A 19,095-nucleotide genomic window follows, 5' to 3' on the forward strand; every position below is an offset into this window, starting at 1 on the left:
TTGCTTCACTTTTTCCACTCATTTCTTCTAGATTCTTGCCCTTACTTTTCATTGACTTGGATATAGCCAGTGAAAGCAGCTTCTATACACCAGTAAGAAACAAAGGAGACTGAATAATGTGAAGAACTAATAATCAGGAGACCTCAGTTTAGAGCTTGCTTTTTCCTTTACTGACCCTCCTTTTCTGGACTTTAGTTTTCTTGAGGATAAAATGAAATAAGTGAAAATCAACATACTCAATGTTTACATCTTTTTCCCTACAGGCAATGGTAATTCTCAAAAGCTGGGCAGGTGGGAGAGCAGAATCAGGGTTAGAAACAGAACTACCCAAGAGTAGTTCTATAGTTCTGTTCCCTAAAGTATCCTATAGTTCTGTTCATGGGGAGGAGGGGAAGGGTAGAATAAGAGAAGGGAAAGACAAATCTAGAAAGCTTCACTAACCCCCAGAATGAAGCCACTTCAAAGCTGAAGACCACAATCCCTAGTCTTGAAGCTGTAGTTCCCCCAAGACTCAGAACACTGGTTTAAAAATCTTGGAGAAAGAAATGGCCAACCAGAAATAGCTTGTTCAAGTTCACTGCTAACATGGAATTAAAAGTACTATGAAAAACATCTTCCATTAACTGGAGATGGAAAAAGGAGCCTTGGAGGGGACAACATTTAGGCCTTTACTGAAAACTGCATGTATATGGTGATCACTTAGCCAAACACAAAAGAAACACTGACCTAGACATGCAAGAACAACACATAGTGACAAAATAGGTAACTTTAAAACTTCCCAAAAGAGGCCATTTGCACACACTCAAAGTTTACATATCATTAATACATGTAATGAGAGTAAAAACACTTTTAAAAGTGTGAGTTTCTTCCAAAGTTTGACTTGGCAATGTTACAGATAAATCTAATGCCCCAAAGTACTCCTTGATTGAATACCATTAATAAATAATAGAGTCTTGAAGCCTAGTACAAGTAATGAAATACAAATGCAATAAATGATTGCAAACTATATCAAAAGGCTGGAAGGCATTTTAAAAGGGTTTTGAAATGGAATCAATAATAGTTTCTACAAAAAATTAAAACCATGAATGTGGTGATCATTTCCAAAATAAAAAATGAGATGTACGCCATAAACAATGGAAAGTATGTCAGAAAATGATGTCAAAAGTAACCAGATCATATCAGTATGAAGTGACACATTCATAACTCTTTAAAAAAACATAAAAGACCATTAATTTTTTATGTCTAGCACCCCAAGGACCTAAAATAGTTGCTGGCACATAAGAAACACTCAAGAAATAAATAAATAATGAAGTAATTAATTAAGGCAGGTATAACAGGATGATAAAGAACCTTGGCAATCATTCGTTTTCATGTATAAGCCATCCAAAACTAGCTACTTAGCATGAGTTAGGAATGAAAATCAGATCTCCTGAGTACTAGTAGTTGCTTCCCTTATTGTTGAATTTCTAAAATTCATAGTGATTAGAATTTAATTGGATATATAACTAAAGAATCTACTCAATCATGAATTAGGCACTATCTTATAAATATTTAATTGCTAATTGGCTTATATCATCCATATGACTTCTTTCTTATCTTGAAAAACTGTGTTTCTGAAGCTTGTAATTACATGGAAAAATACCAATGTAATAATATTAACCAAAAACTGTCAGGATACAAAACTGCTTAAATGTTTCATCAGACTGTTTACCACACATTGTGCATTGTCATGAAAATGGTTTGAAATGATATCTCATGGCATTAAAAAATGCTGTGATATATTAAGTGCATCTGCAGGATATAGAACTGTACATGCAGTAGTCTCAATTTTTAAATGTTATATATTATGGAGAAAAAAAGAAATGGAAAAGGACATATGTCATAAAATTAACGTATATAGGTAATTGAATTACAGATTTTTACTCATTTTGTCTACTTTTGTCCACTTCTTTATTTTCCAAAAATGTTACCAAGTATATGTTGTAAGTTTTCTTTCTATATTTTCCCCCAAGTACTTACACGGTTCCTCCTTCATCACTGAGTACTACAGAAATTACATCTTTAGTCAACGGGATAGTTTTTCTGTCTAAATGTACAACCCTCTAATTTTAAGAGCCACTTCAATTAACAACGAAAGCAAGAGATGATAATGGAGTTTTTCCCTCAAGTAACTAAATCCTCTACAGTCAGCAATAGAACTTTTCACCAAAGTTTACGGACGTGGTAGCCCAAAACCACATTAAACAAAAGGTAAGCCATACTTCTTCCTAAATATGGACTGTAATTCCAGAACAATAGCAATATTCAACTGCTGTTTACTTAAACAGAGACTATTTACCTCTCACCACATATATTACCTATAGTCCACATTATTAATGATAACTTTGACTGCATATAAGGATGAGCCACAATTACCTACAGTACAGTGTTCTCTAGACTGGCTATCAGAAGACCAGAATTCTAGCCCCAGTCCACCACCTAGTCAATGCAATCATGGAAGCCTGATTTCCTTGCCTATAAAATAAGGGCACTGGCACTTATGTTACCTCTCTCAGAGAATTGTTATAAGAATCAAATTGTATCATATATGTAAAAAAAAGTATAAAGTGCTAAAATTATTATGATCAGCAATCTAATTGAGAGTTTCCTACACCATATTAAGAGTGTCACATCCAATCTTTACATTTGCTGAGCCGTGGCTAAAACTTATTTCTCATTACTAAACCCTCAGGTTTCATAACATATGTATGATAAAGCAGAGTTCTTAAAAATGAAGGATAAAATCTTCAACTCAACACTGGTTACCTATAAGCAAAATCTATCTTGTTTATATTAAAGTAGTAATTCAATTTTGTGATAATACTTTTCCTACAATGTAAAAGGTGAAATGCAAGGTCAGATTGTCCAAATGACATGGTAAGACCAAGAAAAATCTCTGTCTACACCATCTACCCACACATAAGACAAAGCTTCTCCCTTCCCCAGCTCCCCCTGAAATTCTGCCTTCCTTCAAATGCCAGCCCAGCTTGTGAAACCCCTGGTTGCTCGTATCACTCCTCTTGTGTAGCACTCACATATAATGAGTGTAGCTGGTCCACTTTCGTCACCAAACTCTGCTCTTTGAGAGACTACAAATCTGTGTTCCTCTTCCTTCTGTAGGCCCTGATTCCTTAGCATATTTTAATGTATAGGATCAATAAGTATTTGGAATTAAACCACATGTTCCAAACTGGTGAAGACCTGCTTCTCCCAGTTCTAAACCCTTCATCTCTTCCCAGTTTTTCCAGGGAAAGACTGAGTACAAAATACGATGGGGATGAGGGAACAGAGAATATACTAGATGGTAATATGTTCACTTGAAGCATATGATCCATTAATTTCTGACTAGAAATATGAGAAAGGTTGGGAACAATACTGCCTGAATGCTTTCAAAAAATGCTAATTATAAAAGTATTTCATTCCATTTATAGTATTTTACTTCTACTGAAGCACAAATTTAAATTTCTATATAGTTTTCTAAATGGAAAGGGATATATAAGTACATGTCTTTTTCCACAAGAAAATTAAAGCATCCTTGCATCTTGCTTTCTGTAATTTAGAATCCTTCAGTCCTGCTTTAGACCTTCCAAAAAGGTTCAAAGAAAAGTATAAAGACTACACATTATCCATAGTAGTTAAATTGTTAAAGCTTCTGAGATTGTTTAAAGGACACTGACATATTTTGGCCAAATCCCATCTTGAATTTCCAGGTGTTGAAGGAGGGACCCAGTGGGAGATAATCGAATCATGGGGGCAAGTCTTTTCCGTGTTGTTCTTGTGATAGTGAGTAAGTCTCACGAGATTCTGATGGTTTTAAAAAGAAGAGTTCCCCTGCACAAGTTCTCTCTCTTTGTCTGCTGCCATCCATGTAAGACGTGACTTGCCCCTCCTTGCCCCTCCTTGCCTTCCACCATGATTGTGAGGCTTCCCCAGCCATGTGGAACTGTAGGAACTGTAAGTCCAACCTCTTTATTTTGTAAATTGCCCAGTCTCGGGTATGTCTTTATCAGCAGCGTGAAAACAGACTAATGCAGAGATATTCAAATAACACTGCAAAAAAAAAAAAATGCCTCTATAGCACAAACTATTGCTTCAAGAGGTATAAAATTCATATTATATGCAAAATCAAACTCTTAATTTGAATCACTCCGCTTTTTATCTACTAAGTATTTTCAATATTCTTTTTTTGTTTTTGAGACAGAGTTTTGCTCTTATCACCCAGGCTGGAGTGCAATGGCATGATCTCAGCTCACTGCAACCTCCGCCTCCCAGGTTCAAGTGATTCTCCTGCCTCAGCCTCCTCAGTAGCTGGGATTACAGGCATCTGCCACCACATCCAGCTAATTTTTATATTTTTAGTAAAGATGGGGTTTCACATGTTGGCCAGGCTGGTCTCGAACTACTGACCTCAGGAGATCCACCTGCCTTGGCCTCCCAAAGTGCTGAGATTACAGGCATGAGCCACCATGCCCTGACTTATTTTCAACATTATCTAGTTTCTGTTACACAAATAAGGTTATCACAAGGTCACAAGATGAACAACCAAGTACTCCTTTAACCACTCTCTTTTTTCTAGCAACGGCAGTCAATAGTGTTCCAGAATTCTAAACATTTAGGAACTGCGACTCTTCTAAAATATGCTAACAGAAAAAAAGCAAATAATCTTGCTGTAACTCAACTCATATTTTTAAAATCACATGTAATCATTTACATGAAAGCACTGTCTTAACTCTAAGAGGCAACAGTGTGAAACTCTGTGTTTGTGGATACTGTATACATACAGCACTACATCCAGGCCATAATCAAATTATCACAACAAAACTTTCTCACTAACTACTTTCTTACTTACAAACTTTCTATCCAACTCTACTTCTGATTACATTTTAAAAGAAGTAATTCAATATCTAAGAGTTTTTAACTTTCACATGTTTTACAGGACATGGACTACTAATTTCAGTGTATGCTTAAAATAGAACAGTTAGACTAATTTTAGACTCAAGTGTTATAAAGCATCATAGCTGCCAACCAACTGGATACCTGAATTGCAGCTACAACAGCATATTAGATACACCAAAGCAAACTGTCAGATTGCTGAACTCAGAGTCACCACATACAACTCTATGAAGCAGATACAATAAATAACACACATAGCTAAAACAAAATAGTACTTAAGAATGCTATGACCATATAAAAGGAAATAATCAGGTCCTTAATCATTTAAATAATACCTATAATATGCAGTGGCTCAAAGGTGTCAAAAGGAGGTAATGGTATAAAAAGGTTACTGATCATTTGCAAAACATATCTGATAAAGGACTGGTATCCAAAATATACAAAAAACTCCAAAACTCAACAGTAAAAAAACAATTTAAAGTGGGCAAAAGGGCCAGACATGATGGCTCACACCTGTAAATCCCAGCACTTTAGAAAGCCAAGGCAGGAGGATCACTAGAGCCCAGGAATTCAAGACCAGGCTGGGCAACACAGCAAGACCCTGTCTCTATATAACATAAAAATATTAGCCCAACATGGTGGCACATGCCTGTAGTCCCAGATAGTTGGGAGGCTGAGGCAGGAGGATCTGCTGAGACACAAGTTCATGGTTACAGTGAGTTATGATTTTATCACTGCATCCAGTCTGGGTGACAGAGTGAGACCGTGTCTCAAAATAAAAAATGCTTAAAAAGCGGGCAAAAGATCTGAACAGACACCTCACGAAAGGAAATACACAGATGACAAGCATATAAAAAGATACTAGCCAGGCGCGGTGGCTCATGCCTGTAATCCCAGCACTTTGGGAGGCCGAGGCAGGCAGATCACGAGGTCAGGAGTTTGAAACCAGCCTAACCAATATGGTGAAACCCCATCTATACTAAAAATACAAAAATTAGCCAGGCGTGGTGGTGGACGCCTGTAATCCCAGCTACTCAGGAGGCTGAGGCAGGAGAATCACTTGAACCCAGGAGGCAGAGATTGCAGTGAACCAAGATCGTGCCTCTGCACTCCAGCCTGAGTGACAGAGTGAGACTCCATCTCCAAATAAAAAAGATACTTACGATGATATGTCATTTAGGGAACTGCAAATTAAAACAATAATGAAATACCACCACTCACTTATCTGAAAGGCTAAAATACAAAACAGTGACAATACCAAATGCTGATAGGATGTGGAGCAACAGGAACTCTCATTCATTGCTGGTGGAAATGAAAAACAGTACACCCACTTTGGAAGTCAAGTTAGACAAGTTTCTCACAAAGCTAAACGTACCATACAATCTAGCAATCATACTCCTTTACACAAATGACTTGAAAACATGTCCACACAAAAATCTGCACTCAACTGTTTAGAGCAGTTGTATTCATAACTGTCAACCCTTAGGAGCAACCAAGATGTCCTTCAGTAGGTGAATGGATAAGTAAACTTGGTACTTCCAGACAATGAACTTAGCAATAAAAAGAGATGAGCTATCAAGCTATGAAAAGACATGGAGGAACTTTAAATGCATATTGCTAAGTGAAAGAAGCTAGTCAGAAAATCTATATACTGTAGGATTCCAACTATATGACATTCTGTAAAAACATAAAATATAGAGAGAGCAAAACGATCAGTGGTTGTCATGGGTTCTGGAGCTGGAGAGGAACAAATAGGTCAAACACAGAGGATTTGGGAGCAGTAAAACTCTTCTGTATGATATTATAATAATAGACACATGATATTATATATTTGTCAAAACCTATAGAACTGTACAACAAAGGAAACCCTAAACTATTAATCTTGTAATCAACTATGTAATTGATGAATCAATTTATCAATATTGGTTCATCAATTCCAACAAATGTACCACACCAGTACCAGATATAAATACGAGAAACGATGGGGGAGGAAGAGGGAGTATATGGGAACTATGTAGTTGCTGCTCAATTTTGCTATAAACCTCAAACTGCTCTAAAAAATAATGTATGCATTTTTTAAAAGACTACTGGTGTAGGAAGAGCCACAGTACTTGAGTTCTTAGGTCTACCTAATTCATTGACTACCTACATAATCTCTACTGCTCAGAATATTCCATATGCCCTATTTTATCCCGCCTTTATTAACCCAGTGTCTACCTCACTAGACAAGTAGTATTATTTCACACCAAAATCAACAAAACACATCATTACACTGGCATGGCCAGCATGGAGAACCATAGCACTGAATATAGGGGCACTAGAACAATAGTATGTTTGTACAATATCTTTAATACCAGGGTTCACTGGGAAATATTTTCACCCACTAGAGTAAAATCAAGACTTTGTCAACTCTCTTTGACAATTCTTTCCAGAAAACATTTCAGGCATGTATCAAAGCAGTCACATTCATTGGTAACATTTACAAAAACAGTTCTATTCAAAATCTTCTTGACCCAAATACACACTGGAAATGCTCATATTAAAATTTTATTGTCTTTTTATAACTAATCATTAGAATTGATAATACAACTAAGACACAACAGTTTGACTTCCAAAATCTAATATTTGAATAAAAGCAATATCTATAAATGTATAAACTATTAACTTCAATTTCATGCATTTAACATATCTCAGAAAGTTGTAGTATTAATCAAAATCAGAATCTTAATAAATATATTTTCATAACTATTTCTGCAATATCTCCCAGTCAACATAATGACACTAAAAATATATAGTTTAGGCCAAATATATATTTGATGTTCAAATGCCATTTCTACCACTATAGCTATGTGATTCTTTAAACTTACATATATATATAACATATATGTATTTCATATGCAATACCCAGCATCATGCCAGGCATATGAGTAGGTTGACATATAAATGGTAGTTATTGTTTTGCAATTTTAAATTAAAATTTAAGGCTTAAGGCTCAAATTGTAGGGTAGCCGAGAACTTAAATGAACATAAAACCACTTAACATTTTATACACCAAACCAAACTAACTCTACATATTTGCTGAAGTTTATGTAGAAAATAAACAAAGAATAAATTAAGATTTTTGAAATCAAAACAAATATTAAAAATTATTGAAATATATTGACAGTTTTTTCACCATATATATTTACCTTTTAAAAGGATATGAATTCAATTATTTTATTTGCTTATGGAAAACAAATCCACTGCTCTAAGATGCTACTAATCATGCTCAGAGGATTCACAACAAACAGACTGATAAGGTATTACTTAAAGTGCTCTACATTAAATAGAGCATTCCAGTATTCTAGGGCACACTACTTGCTGTATTTCCAAGGTCAAGCAAAATAGCTTTCATTCCATTTAACTACCAAGAAAGGTCTAATTGTGATTAATAATAAAAATGTTTTAAAAACACCTTTTCTAATAAATACATACTACAAGTTTTTAAAAAACTTAAAAAGGAAACATTTCAAACTTTTTCGGACATAACTTCAACAACAAAAGTTGCTGCACCCACCTCCTGTCCTCACGTGCAGAACCAACTAATCAGCCATCCTGACAATTTCTGAAATTTCTCTTGAATCAGCCTTCCATTCCAACCACTATAATTTTACAGTACCCACATAACCTGTCTCCCTGCCTGAGTCTTCCCTTCCACTCAGTCCTCCACCCTGCTGCCAGAGTGTTCTTTCTAATATCTATCTAACTTCCTGCTGGGGATCACAAAGGGTCACCCTCACGGCCTAAAGAATAAAGCCCAAACTCAGTCCTGGGCATGCCACTCAAGACTGCTTTCAATCTGGTACAGCATAACCCTCCATCATTCATCCATATCCATCTTCCTACAAATTCTAACCAATCCTTTCCCTGAAACCTATGGTGCACTTCAGCCAACGATCAAAATGATTTTGGCAATTATGTCAATGAAATGGAACAGCCATGCTAGTTTCTCCTCTTGGAGTTTTCCTCCCTGGTACTTTTCACCTTCTCACAGGGTGAAATCCCATTTGACCCCAAATATAAAGCTTCTCCCCAGCCTAAGCAGAATTATTTGCTGCTTCTTTTGGGAGAGATGAGGCAGGTCAGAAAACAAAAGCAAATAAAATTGCATTAAATGACAAGCAAAAAAAAAAAAAATGAATAAGAAGGGGTCTCATTTGATCACTTACAGAAACAATGACATACTTCAGCAAATAATTACCTGAAATTCCTCCTTGGACGTAGGTAGAATGTAATCCTTGAAATATTAAGAGTTAAGAAATGGACACGGAAGTCTTTCCTGTTTTTTTTTTCAAAGCCATTATAGACAGACTTCCATGAAACAGAAGCATCTATGTTTACTTAATATGAAATAACAAACATTCGAAACTACAAATCATCTTCTCTTCCCAATTAGTCCACCAGGCCACATGATTTGGGTATGTTCTTGTGTACTTTTATACTCAGTTATGGAACTAAAACAGAAATGAACATGACAGCCTAGATATTCCATCTTGTTATCACCTCTATAGCTTCAGATATTTTCATAATCTCCAATTGCATGAAGATGCTTTGGTCAAATATTCCAGCTCCCCACAGAGCCAGGATCCTGAGGCACATATGACCCAAAGGCAGAAATACAAACACTTCTTTGTCAGACTACAAGATAGCAGTAAGACAATAAATTGTTTTCACCACCTGTCCTTACACTGATTACCTAAAAAGTTATTGAGCCAGAAAACAAGCATCTCCAAATTGTTCAAACACAAAACAAACAAACAAACAAAAAACCTAGAAGTTTTTAAAAGCATAAGCCTTCTTTTTAAAGTCTCTGGGCTAAATAAATGTTGAGATAACTCTCTAAGAACAAAAGAAACTGAAAAGAGCAGTAGAAGTTTAAAATTAAATTCACTAACAATACCTAATAATTTCCCACATTTCTGAACTCATATACACTCCTTATTGTGTGAGGCAATAAACACAATTTAATCCTAATTATTTGGTGAGAATGACTTTTCAAACCCATGTTGTAACATAAAACATTCAATTGCATCATTTTGAAAATACTCAGAAACCTCATGGAGCTCTCAGATCTCCTTCAAACTTTAGTGAAGTCAAATATATTGTGTGATGATTGCTAATATGTATCCAAATTTCCAATTTTAGCACACTTTTTAGCACAATTTTAGTTTCCAATTTTAGCACACTTTGCCCTCCATGTGCCAGACACTGCTGATTGCAAAACCAGTTGCCATTCTTTCCTTATTCTTTACAAACAAAACTTCAATTTTGTTCAGGGCACTAAATGAAACCAGCTTAAAAATCTACATTTCCTAGTCTACCTGCAGATAGAGATGGCCCCTGGAACAGCTGTCCCCTGGAATGGAGACATAAGGGCTGGAAGAGGAGCAGCCATCTTGTGATCACAAAACGACCACAAGATACACTATAAATAGCCACACAGAAATAGAGGAGTCTGAGTCCCTACTAGCAAATGGGGGTACCCTACAACCCAGTTTTGCCTATTTAGGACTTCTGAGTACCTAAGAAAAAGAAAACATCTATTTGGCTAAGCACTATCACTTGTTTTCTGTTACAAACAATCAAACATAATCTTAACTAACACTCAGCAAATTCAACCTGTTTCACTTTTAAAAGAAAACAAAAATCCCAGACTTACACTATTACGACTAGCTATAATATAATATTATCATGATGCAGCACAGTTAAAGTTCACTTATTATATAACTATTAACCTATGAACAGAGCATGAGCAGAAGAAATTTGAAATCAAGTTTTTGCAGAATCCTAGAAGCCAAATGAAAACCACTGAGCTAGAACATTACATGCTGCAGAGAAATTCCCTGAAACCTGTATACTCCAATTTTCAATTCAAGGGAGTGTCAGAGCCGATTTACAGAGTAAAATGACAGAATTTTTACTAATCACCTATCAATAAAGGCAATAAACCCGAACTGAAAATGAAAATTATGGTAGTCTTCGTTCCTTTTGTCACCATGCACATAAGCAGATTTTATAGCCCCAATGAGAGAAGAAACTAAAGCAATTATAAAAGGTATTTGTAAAAAACAGAGAAAACTTTGCCTATTGCCTGAACAGCAGTTTGCAGGGGGTGAGGGGGTGGAGTGGGGTTAGTGATATTACAGATAAGTAACCAAAACGACCATTCCATTCAGCTTTCATAGAGAATGATAAATGCAACACTTTCATTACGGTTGTCTAGGTACAACGGATTTACTTCTAGATCAGTAGAAAAATAACCCTTTTGGTGGACCAAAATAATGTAACATTTTAAAATTACATCTCTAAGGTATAGAATAAAATGTATTGAATTCACATTATCTCATTTTCTCACTTAACATCATACTACAAAGCAACAATATGTTGGGAAAACAAATATTCCAATGATACACTCAAAAAGCAGAATTTCATAAGATGAGAACTAATTAATCATTTACAATAACAGCATTTGGGTTAGTTTCCTTACACTTAAGAAGAAAAATAAGATACTACTGTATCTTTTAAGCTAAGCTACTAAGAATGTTTTGTATTACACGGTAGATACACTGGATAATTTACTGTAGATATAAAAGAAAGCCACTCTGATGTAGACAATTTCTAGCATAAGCAATAATAAAGAATTATGTTTTACTCAAAAATAAATGCCTTTATTCAGCCGAAGTTTGGTATCAGCTGAAGAAATATTTTTTTAATCAGATGGCCTGAATATTCCATGAATATATTTTACAAGTAACAGGACTCGAATATGAATCAGAACACTGCACCCTTCTTTGTAGCAAATAGCTCTTTCTGTGTTATTCTAATTCAGCAAACAGTTGCCTATTTTTGCCCAGAAGTAACGGACCAAAGCAAGATACAAGAATAGACTGACTACACCATAAATAATTAGCGCTCACTCTCCACTAGTCTTGTTTTTCTACAGAGTCTGATTTGAAGTCCTCTCAAGGCTGTCTGAAGACTAGACCCAACAAAACTCTCGACTTCTAAATCTAATGCTCATAATTCCTAATATTATAGATTATTACAATTCTACATTTCTGACAACAGGCAGATTTTGAATTGGTTCCAGCTGACTCCACCACTTACACTACTCAACAGCTGAGGCATATGATAACTTGGCAACCTGATAATATTCTAGACGAATGCAAACTCATTCTGTAACCAAGGAACTCTGTCAGAAATAAAAATCAAAATGACTTCTCTGTAAGTTTAAATGAGAACATAAAATGTTTTGAACAATGCATGATTTCAGAAAGTGAGCAACCGTACTCTGAACGTTTAGTGAACTGACACTCCCTATTCAAAGCCTACAATTCTTTTGTGATTAGATCAGTCCCCACAGCAAGTCATCAGGATAATAAGCACTGTAGTGAAGTCATCATACTGGATACTGATGGGAAATCATAACTGGCTTCAAAACACATCGGGAAACAATGAGTTTTCCAGGTCTCCAGCTTTTCATGGAATACACTGCCCAATACTCTTACTTTCCTTTCCATGACTAAAAACATAGCACAGCTATAAAGCCCAAGTACAAATTGATGAACTAAGCATTTTAAAAACCGTAAGTAAAAATGAGGAAAACTCCCATCATTTTTTCAGTGACGTCTGAACAATATGTTTGAAAATGTATATGTTTAAGGGCAATACTGATTGTTGTACATTGGCCTTCAGATCTTTAATTTCCTTTTATTTCCAAAGGCAAAGACAAGCTTTTAAACAATGCCTACTTCTTTTAGACAAAGTCAAATAAGCACTTGTTTTCAGTCACCTGAAATCACCCACGTGTCACTTAGGTAAAACTTCATGTGACAAAAATTCATTCAGCTATAATTTTTTTCAAAAGTATAAAATGTATCTACTTTAGAACTTTCAGATTTTTTTGTTTCTGACTGTATAGAGCACAGATGTATTTCTTCAATAAGGTTTGTTGGTCTATATTGCAATATTTCTCCTTTTTAAAGCTCTGGAAACAACTAATTACAAACCTTACTTTAAAATGGAGTGATGCAGGTAAACATGAGTATATTACACACACACACACACACACACACAAATGTCACAAATGTGCTTTAGCCTAAAATATCACCGCACTTGCTCAGTGGCAGTATTATACACAATAAGAGTCTTGGCACAAAGGAATTCTCATTGTACTGTTTACAAAATTCTACATGGATTGCAAGAATTTCGGTTACAAAACATATTCTACAAAGAGAGAAAACAATTGTGAGTGTATTTGGGCTTTTTGAGGCTTTGGAATTTTATTGTGTAGTTCAATTTTTTTTTATTTCTACTTTCTACTAATAGAAAACTACATGCATCGTTAACCATATAATACCACTGAATTTACTGACATTGAGTTACCAAACCCAAAGCAAATATTCAAAAGATATAAAACCATCTGCAATCCTACCTATGAAATGGGTCACTATTCACTATAAATACGTTAAACCTCTGTGAGCTGCTCTTGAGTTCGGAGTGTTTTGGGAGCTACAATACAAAGATGGTATATACACACTTAAAAATACATTTCCAGAGACAGAAACACTTAAAAAATGGACAGCTGCAATTTGTATTTCGTCATTATATTTAACTATGAAGTCAAAGTAAACATTATACTAAAACATAAATATCAGATTGGCATAGAATTTCCTGAACATAAAGGATGGGCAGAAAAAAATCTCAAAATACATTCTTTACATTTAAATTTACAACAAACTCACTAAAGTCTTTTATCCATCACGCTATAAAATAATTTTTACAATATATCAGAGTAAGTATATAGTCACAAACTTTTTCAAATAAGAAAGATCATTTTAAGGAAAATGATCTAGTGATGCTGAACCTTTTTTACAGGGCTAACCAATACTCTAGCCAAGCAGCAGCAGCAATGACTTAGTAATCCCACAGAGAATAATCGGTATCCACCCTCCCAGGAAGAATTATGATTACGCGTAGTGCTTAAGAGCTTTTACAAGGGAGAGAAAACGCAATGTGCTTCTTGGAAACCAAACCCCCTTCCCCCCTCTCTACCGCTCATCTAAGGGCGTCTCCGGACTGTCGCCCACCCCACCATCCTCCCTCCGCTGCGGGTACTAAATCCCATGCAAAAAGACCTGGTCCATTCCCAAGACTGGTCCAGACACCTGTTTACTCGTGCCTAAGCAGTGGTGGCTCTGATTAAGGAAAGGCAGCGGTTGCCCCTCTGATCCGTGCCAAGCTCCTCAGCTCCAGGGCAGGGACCACATACCTTTGTACCTCTCCAGGACATCCTCGTAGGCCTGGAGGTACTCCTGCTCCTCCACGTACAGGTAAGCAGCAGGGGAGAGGTAACCCGCCATGCCGAAGTTTATCTAAGCGATGACTGACCAATTCCCCTCTCCCCCTCGTAACCCCCGGACAGTATCGCAGTCAGCAAGACACAGCCTTGGGAACTGGAAAAGAGGAAGGAGCAGCACGCTGGCTAGGAGCACGGAAGCCGAAGACGCAGAGCGGGGGCGCAGGAGGCTGCGGGCGCCGGGGCCGGCAAAGGAAACGCCCAGGCCTTCGGGCAGGCAGATGGTGGGCCGCCCGGCTCCGGGAGCCTGAGTCCCTCTCGGGTTTCAGCAGCGGCAAATCTCGGCGAGCCCAGGGGCGGCGACGAGCAGCGCCACGCCAAGCGGAGGAGCGGGGCGTGCGGCGAGGGCGGGCAGGGGCCGGCGGGCACCCGGACCCTTTGCGGCCGCGCCGACCGCTCTGCTGGCCCTGCACGGGGCGCGTGCTCCGGGCCGGGCCGAGGCCGCGGCGGCGGTGCGGGAGGACCGGCGCGCTGCCTCCACCGGGGATGCTGCGCGGCGCATCTGCGGCATTTCCTGGCCGCCGCGCTGCAGACACTCGCCCGCGCCGGGGAGAGAGGGAGGGAGGAGGGTGGAGGGCGGAGGGCGGAGGGCGGAAGGGAGGGGGCGAGCGCGGCGGTCAGCGCCCCGGCTGGCTCAGCTCGGCCCCGGCGCCGCTCGGCCACTCCCTCCCAGGCAGAGCCATGCGCCCCGGGCCCCCTCCCCAGGCCCGCCCACCCCCGGACACTGGCTGCCCGGTCCCGGATCCCCAAGGGCGACGTTTCTATTTGGGATCCACAACAGGTGCCTGAGAAACAAAGCCGCAGATCGCTCCACCGCCGTTCGCAGCCCCCTGCTGAGGGGCCAGCGGCTCTCCCTGGGTAAGGGATGATCGGGGGGAGGGTTGGAAATACTTTCTTCCACCCATCTTTTTGGCGTGGGAGGATTCAGGTCAATCTGTGACAACACAGGGCAAGGAGGGCAGGGGGGTCCGCGTCTAGGGCACATCCCGGGGACGGGGTGAGGAGGCCTCTGCAGGTGGCCCCGCGCATCAGCGCCTGACAGCCGGGCCGCGCCTGCGCCTGAGCGCCCGGCCGCCGCGAGGCTGCCGAGGACCAGCCCGCGGTCCCTCCCTTCTGCCCCCCAGAGCCCACAGGCGCATCTGCTGCTGGGCTCCGCGGCGGGCCTATAGGTTCACAACAGCCCGATATTCATCACCTCCCTCCTGCTCTCTCCTTATTATTCATTCTCCATAGTACTAGTATCCATTAAACTGAGCAAAATGGATACAGTTCCCTTAAATTAGATATATGTGTATCATATACTAAAGTAAGTGAGTTTAAGAGTCCATTGGAGGAACCAACTGATACCCAGGCATGTAAATGGATGTGTTTAAGAGTAATGACTGGCCGGGCGCGGTGTCTCACGCCTGTAATGCCAGCACTTTGGGAGTCCGAGGCGGGTGGATCACGAGGTCAGGAGTTCAAGACCAGCCTGGCCAAAATGGTGAAATTCTGTCTCTACTAAAAATACAAAATTTAGCCGGGCGTGGTGGGCGGGTACCAGTAATCCCAGCTATTCAGGAGGTTGAGGCAGAGGACTGCTTGAACCCGGGAAGTGGAGGTTGCAGTGAGCCGAGATCATGTCACTGTATTCCAGCCTGGGCGACAGAGCAAGACTCCGTCTCAAAAAAAAAAACAGTGAAGTCAGGCTGCTGTAGATAGAATCTTCACTCCTTACTGTGTCACATGGGCAAGTTACTTATCCTCTCTGAGACTCTCTTCATCAGTAAAACAGTGATAATAGTGCCTAACTCATAAAGTCGTATAGTAAATGAAGTTTAGAATAATGTCTGGTGTTATATAAGGATTAGCTGCTGCATCTACTACTTTATTTAGGAGGTGGGGTCTCACTCTGTCATCCAGGCTGGAGTACAGTGACAGGATGATACCTCATTGCTACTGCTATTATTAGATAAATCAGCTGATTATTGACGGTCTGACCTATGTCAACTTCACCTCTTGTCTAAATCTTCCTTCCTTATTTCCTCCTTTCACATATACTGACCTTTTGCCCTCCATGATTTTTTATTTCTTTGTTAGCGTTGGGTGTTGTGAACTATGGACCATTTTCCATTAATGCTTAGATAGGGATGAGTTCCTCTTGAAAGAAAAAATTGTGTACTCGTGGAAAAAAAAAAAAAACTGACGAGATAGAATTGGAGCACTCCTCAGCAACTGGCCTACTTCTGTTACTCCAAACAAAGCAAGACCACATCTCTTTTTTCTATCCTGACCACTGGTTTATAATCTGAGTTTGAACCATCGTCCCAGTAAGTCTTTAAGGTTACTAGAGTTTTCTTACAGCTCAATATGCATTTGTGTGCACATTAGTTCATGAAGTAACAACCAGGCATCATATGGGACACCTTCTTGAAATAAAAGGGTTAGCAATTAAGTCCCTGAGAGTCATTCATTTATAGACCACACATGTATAGACATAGGTCTCTCAAAAATGTCTCCTTTACAATGAGTAAGGTCATTGAAGGCACGTGTGAGCCTTCATCAGAGACTGACACCCAGTAGCACCCAGTTTTATGAATATAGTCAGCACACACTTAGTAATTTTAATCATCCATTTAAGGAACCAGTCCAAATGAGCAGAAGCAGCATTTGGGATTGTTTTTAAAAACAGCCTTTACCCCATGCATTCTTGGAAGGGTAACATTGGGTCAATATGCTAATAATAATAGTGTATTCCATAGAGAAGAGGCAAAAGCATAGCAGTAAATAGCTTGGACTCAATTCAGATCCTAGCTCTACTACTTCTTGACACTATGACCTTGGCAAAGTTTCTCTTCCTTTCTCAGCAGATTCTGAACTGAAATTGGAGAAAATCATAGTACCTACTTCATGGGGTTCTTGGGAGGTCTAAATATGATACCATATTAAGTGCTTAGAAGAACATCTGGCCATGGGTAAGCTATCATTTATAGAGCATTTGATGTGCCAAGGAGTTAGCAGAATTGTTTGCATTCACTATTATATTTAATCACCACAACCATGACCCTTTGATAAAGAAACTGAGGCTAAGATAAGTTTGGTAAATTGTCCAAGTAAACACAACTAGTCATGGACAGAGGAGGAATTAAAACCCAAGTCTGCCTGAGTTCAAAGTCTGATTCTCCTTTGATACTTCAATTCCAACTTCAAAGAATTTGGATAGGACAAAAATCCTTTTCTTAAAATAGCATTATCACTGACAAACCATGTAACTTTATAGGTAGTTTATGACTGAAAAACCCAACTTACAATATCCTGTAGGCAACAACAGCAGATCTGTATTGCTTATATGTAAAAAGCATTTATACAATGGGTGTTTAAAAGCCCCTTTCCTTATATTTCATTGTTTTATTCTCACATTGACCCTAGGAGATAAGAAGTAAACATACTATAGTCTCAGATTTTAATATGATGAAACCACAACAGATACACAAGCACTAAAAACTAAAAATGTGAAGTTGGGCCAGGCACAGTGGCTCACACCTGTAATACTAGTACTTTGGGAGGCCAAGGTGGGTAGATTGCTTGAGCCCAGGAGTTCAAGACTAGCCTGCGCAACATGGTGGAAGCCTGTCTCTACAAAAATACAAAAATTAGCTAGGCATGGTGGCACACACCTTTAGTCCCAGCTACCTGGGAGGCTATGGTGGGAGGATCGCTTGAGCCCGGGAGGTAGAGGTTGCAGTGAGCTGAGATCACACCACTGCAATCCAGCTTGAGAAATAGAGGAAGACCCTGTCTCAAAAAAAAAAAAAAAAAAAGTGAAGTTGGCCAGGCCCTGTGGCTCACTCCTATAATCCCAGCACTTTGGGAGGCCCAGGCAGAAAGGATCACTTGAGTCCAGGAGCTCGAGTCCAGCCTGGGCAACACAATGAGAACCCATCTCTATAAAAAAAAATTTTTAATAAGCCAAGCATGGTGGTACACACCTGTAGTCCTAGCTACTCGGGAGGCTGAAGTGGGAGGATCCCTTGAATCCAGGACTTAGAGGTGGCAGTGAGCTGTGATCATGCTAGTGCACTCCACCCTGGGCAACAGAGCAAACCCTCAACTCATAAGTAAATTTTTAAATAAACAAATAAATAATAAGAAGTGTTAAGACATGTGACACCTTCACTAATACGACTTTCCAAACAGTAAACCTGATTATGCCACTCCATTGCTTAAAAATCTTTCAATGGTTCCCTAGCACTTACAACATAAATAGTCCAGTTGCCTCAGATTGTACACAAACATCTTTACAGTTTCTGCCTTTCCCTTCCAAATCCCACACTTAGCAACACACATTACTTGCAGTTCCCATTTACACCCATCTCCCTACCTTTGTTCTTGTAGTTCCATCCCTTAAAGTGGGCTTCCCTTTCACCCTAATTCCATCAAGCTCTTTAAATCTCAATTCAAGTGGCACTTCCTCTCAGAAACCTTTCAGGAACCTCCCATGCCTCCCTTCTCCCCCCAAGTTAATTACACTCTCCTCTGGGTTCTTTTAATTTTAGGTGCTTATAGCCATCACAACTAATCGCTGTAACAACTAATAATTACCGCGTTGTAACTGTTTAACAACACATCCATTTATCATATTAGACTATGACCTTTCTTTTCCAGCTTATTCTTTTTTATTTTACTGATACATGATATTTTATATATTAATGAGGGTACCATACTGCAAGTATTTTTTACATGCATAGAATGTGTAACGATCAAGTCAGAGTATCTGAGGTATCCAT

General features: G+C 38.9%; 1 protein-coding gene across 19 annotated transcripts in view; it reads right to left on the bottom strand.

The window, feature by feature from the left end:
• The window catches only part of DST (dystonin), a 481,968-nt gene that overhangs the window by 358,767 nt on the left and 104,106 nt on the right, over positions 1-19,095 (bottom strand). For 7 of the 19 annotated variants that reach the window (XM_054493139.2, XM_054493138.2, XM_054493136.2 and 4 more), the window contains exon 1: positions 14,243-14,900. The exons of the other annotated variants lie outside the window; for them this stretch is intronic. In XM_054493139.2, the coding sequence (XP_054349114.2) occupies positions 14,243-14,333 (91 nt within the window). In that variant the 5' untranslated portion in view covers positions 14,334-14,900. Of the gene's footprint in view, positions 1-14,242; positions 14,901-19,095 lie in introns of those variants that run through there. 19 annotated transcript variants of the gene reach the window in all.

The sequence above is a fragment of the Pongo pygmaeus genome, chromosome 5 (genome assembly GCF_028885625.2).
Source record: "Pongo pygmaeus isolate AG05252 chromosome 5, NHGRI_mPonPyg2-v2.0_pri, whole genome shotgun sequence".
Taxonomy (NCBI): domain Eukaryota; kingdom Metazoa; phylum Chordata; class Mammalia; order Primates; family Hominidae; genus Pongo; species Pongo pygmaeus.